The sequence below is a fragment of the Atta cephalotes genome, assembly GCF_000143395.1.
Source record: "Atta cephalotes unplaced genomic scaffold scaffold00041, whole genome shotgun sequence".
Classification (NCBI taxonomy): domain Eukaryota; kingdom Metazoa; phylum Arthropoda; class Insecta; order Hymenoptera; family Formicidae; genus Atta; species Atta cephalotes.
In genome coordinates, this window is record NW_012130105.1 from 2,124,815 (window position 1) to 2,127,684 (window position 2,870).

At 36.8% G+C, this 2,870-nt stretch overlaps 1 protein-coding gene across 1 annotated transcript in view; it reads right to left on the minus strand.

The window, feature by feature from the left end:
• LOC105622232 (basement membrane-specific heparan sulfate proteoglycan core protein) overlaps nucleotides 1-2,768 on the minus strand; it is a 187,690-nt gene extending 184,922 nt beyond the window's left edge. Inside the window, exon 1 of the mRNA XM_012203655.1 lies at nucleotides 2,691-2,768. Coding sequence (XP_012059045.1) covers nucleotides 2,691-2,768 — 78 coding nt within the window. The remainder of the gene's footprint in view (nucleotides 1-2,690) is intronic.
• Between the last annotated feature and the right edge of the window lie 102 nt (nucleotides 2,769-2,870).

The window sequence follows — 2,870 nt, forward strand, 5'->3', positions numbered from 1 at the left end:
ATTCCTGCACTATTAAATCTTATATACATCTATATAAAATCTTTTTTATTGGAAAATCACATTTTCCATTAAATTTCAGATACCTTCTTTCTACAGAAATATAAGATACCATATAAAGAGTGAAAAACGAGATTTTTCAACCGAATGAAACGATAAAACAGTTAATATTTAGCCAGAATTTGAAGAATGGAGTTATTGTTCATGTATTCTTATAAATGCATAAAAAAAAGAATGCACGATCGAAATTGCGAAGAAGCTGATGAAGAAGGATTCTCATATCAGGCTACCGGCGAAGTGTCGTTTCGGCGGAAATCCGTGCTTCGCGGAATGATATTTCGCTGGATTGGCGGGTTCCAGAAACGATCGGAGTTCGCCGCGACACGAGTTCGACTTGTGCTCGTATCCGCTTCTACGGAGTTCGAGGTGTGATCGGAATATAATCGATTCGCGCGAATTATCCCGGAGCGTCTCGTTGCTGGATTGTCAAACAAGTCCGGCGGCGTTGTGCATAACAATTCAATCCGTATTTTCCGAGCCCACGGCACCTTTGATGGTTCAACGGCATATTTCCGCGATCCACTGGTCCTCTTTTCCCGTACCTGTTGATCATTGTTAAATTGAAGAATTTCTTTGCGCGAGTTGGCGCGTCTTTCATTTCACGCAAGAGAAACGGAATAAGAGTATCAAACATCAAGAATTATGGAATTTATTTACAATTCGATGAAGAAGGAGATCGAATCTATTCTCACATTTGAAATTCCACAGATCCGATTTATACAATAGAGAAATTTTGTTTCTGTATAATGTTTGCAATCATTATACATAATAGATAGTTACTCCTGCATTCTGAAAAATATCTATGAGATAAGAATTTAACACCATGGATGTGTCTACATACATAATTCTCATCGTGTTGGTGTTAATATTAATACCAAAACAATAAGATTTTAACAGCAGGTATTTTAAATTCACACCTGATGATGTCGATATAAACACTAGAGATTTAAAATCCGCATTATGAAAATATTAACATCAACATGATGAAAATATAAATACTGCATAATTAAATCTACATTCACCGATTTTTTATTAAAAAAAATGTGTAATTCATTATTTATTTTAATATGGATACTATTATAATAGATACAGAAAGTATGGACGATCTAAAAATCAGAAAGTTCAGATAACGTCTCATGAAGATTAAGCAGCAGAGGAGAGTCTGAATTTTAGATATATTAAGATCATAATAGTTGTATCAATAGAGCTGGTAGCTAAATGAACCCGCGATAGCGTTGGTGCAAGCGATACGTATGAATAATTAATCGATTTTTCTCAGTCGTCGTTTTACTTCGATTGGCTTTTATGTCAACTTTTCAATCATCAAAAGCGCGAGTGAAGCACGGCACAGCTGGAGCACAGTGAAATGCTGCCTTGTTCAGGTCGTATGCTAAACATTCCATTACACAAGCGGAGGATCGTGTCAGAGTTATGATATACAATCCAAAAAGAAGAATACCTTCGGTATCTTTAAAAAGAGGTGAGAGATTCATTTATTTCTCCATACGTACGAATCCATCGCGACGATTTACGAGAGCGATAAGCGTGATTTCACCGCGAGGTATGCGGTGATCTTTATCAGCAAACGTAAGTGAGACACATAACAGGTATAATCGCGGTGATTGAACCACGCGGACTATCTAATCGCGGTATATCGCACAGGGAGTTTCCGAAATGCTTCAGCTGATAAATTTCGCGAATATCGCCGGATCATAGCAGAACTTATCATATATTCTTAAATTTTAATTTCAATATTGCAAATAATTTTAAGAATAAATATTTCATACACAGAAGTTTGCAATGTTACTAATATATTACCGAAATGTCGCAATGTTATTGTAATATTGCTGGAATGATCTATATTGTATGGATCCCTACATATTTAAGAATGAAGCGAATGATGAAGCGAAATATTAGCGATGCTATAGTTCCTTTTCAACAGCGCCGTTTGAGAAATCAGTGATAACCCAAACAACACCTAGTCTAGAAGACCGTTTTATAATGTCTTTTAAATAGAATCGTATTCATAGTCGTGATTCAACCTCAGATCCGAGGTTAGAGCTAGGTTTAAATCAGTCTTTTTGAAAAACGCTTCTTAAATCACAATTTAATAAATCCTCGCTAAAAAGAGGATCAATCGTGAATCAATCTATAATTATAAATATAGACGTATATTCCAAGAGAAACGTCTTTATGACGTCTTTTAGGCCGGTATTTATAGTTCATACTTATTTCAAGATCATCTTAAGTAATATAACTAAGTAGCTAATACGGTTCTGTGATTATAGTTCATAATCTTAAAACTGTTAGAGATCTTATAAATATAAGAATTGACTATGAATATCGGCCTTGGACACGCTTTTCATCTGGCAAGCTACATTCGTAGAATTATTTGCCGTCGATTAAACAGACGCGAAATGTCAATTAAAATGTCTCATATCTTTAGTCATCGTTCAGTACAAATGTACACGTGCAATTTTTCGAAAGAAGGCTCATCTAATTGAATGAGCAATATTACGCTCCTAAATGCGATTTCAGAGCACCATCTGTCCCGAAATGAAATTCCACGAGACTACCGGTAATTTCAACGGAATGGGGACCAGAAGATCCAGGCTTATACTAAAAAAACTTACCTCTAATGCTGTCACCAAGCCATCCGCTGCGATCAGCAACAGGAGCAATGCACTCTTTAGCAACACACGGTTCTTCATCTTGCCGCTGGCCGTCTGTCGCGACCGGCAAGGAGTCACTTCTCGACCTCTTCGCCCTCTTCCTGACTGACCCTTTCTCTCTCTCTCTCTCTCTCTCTCTCT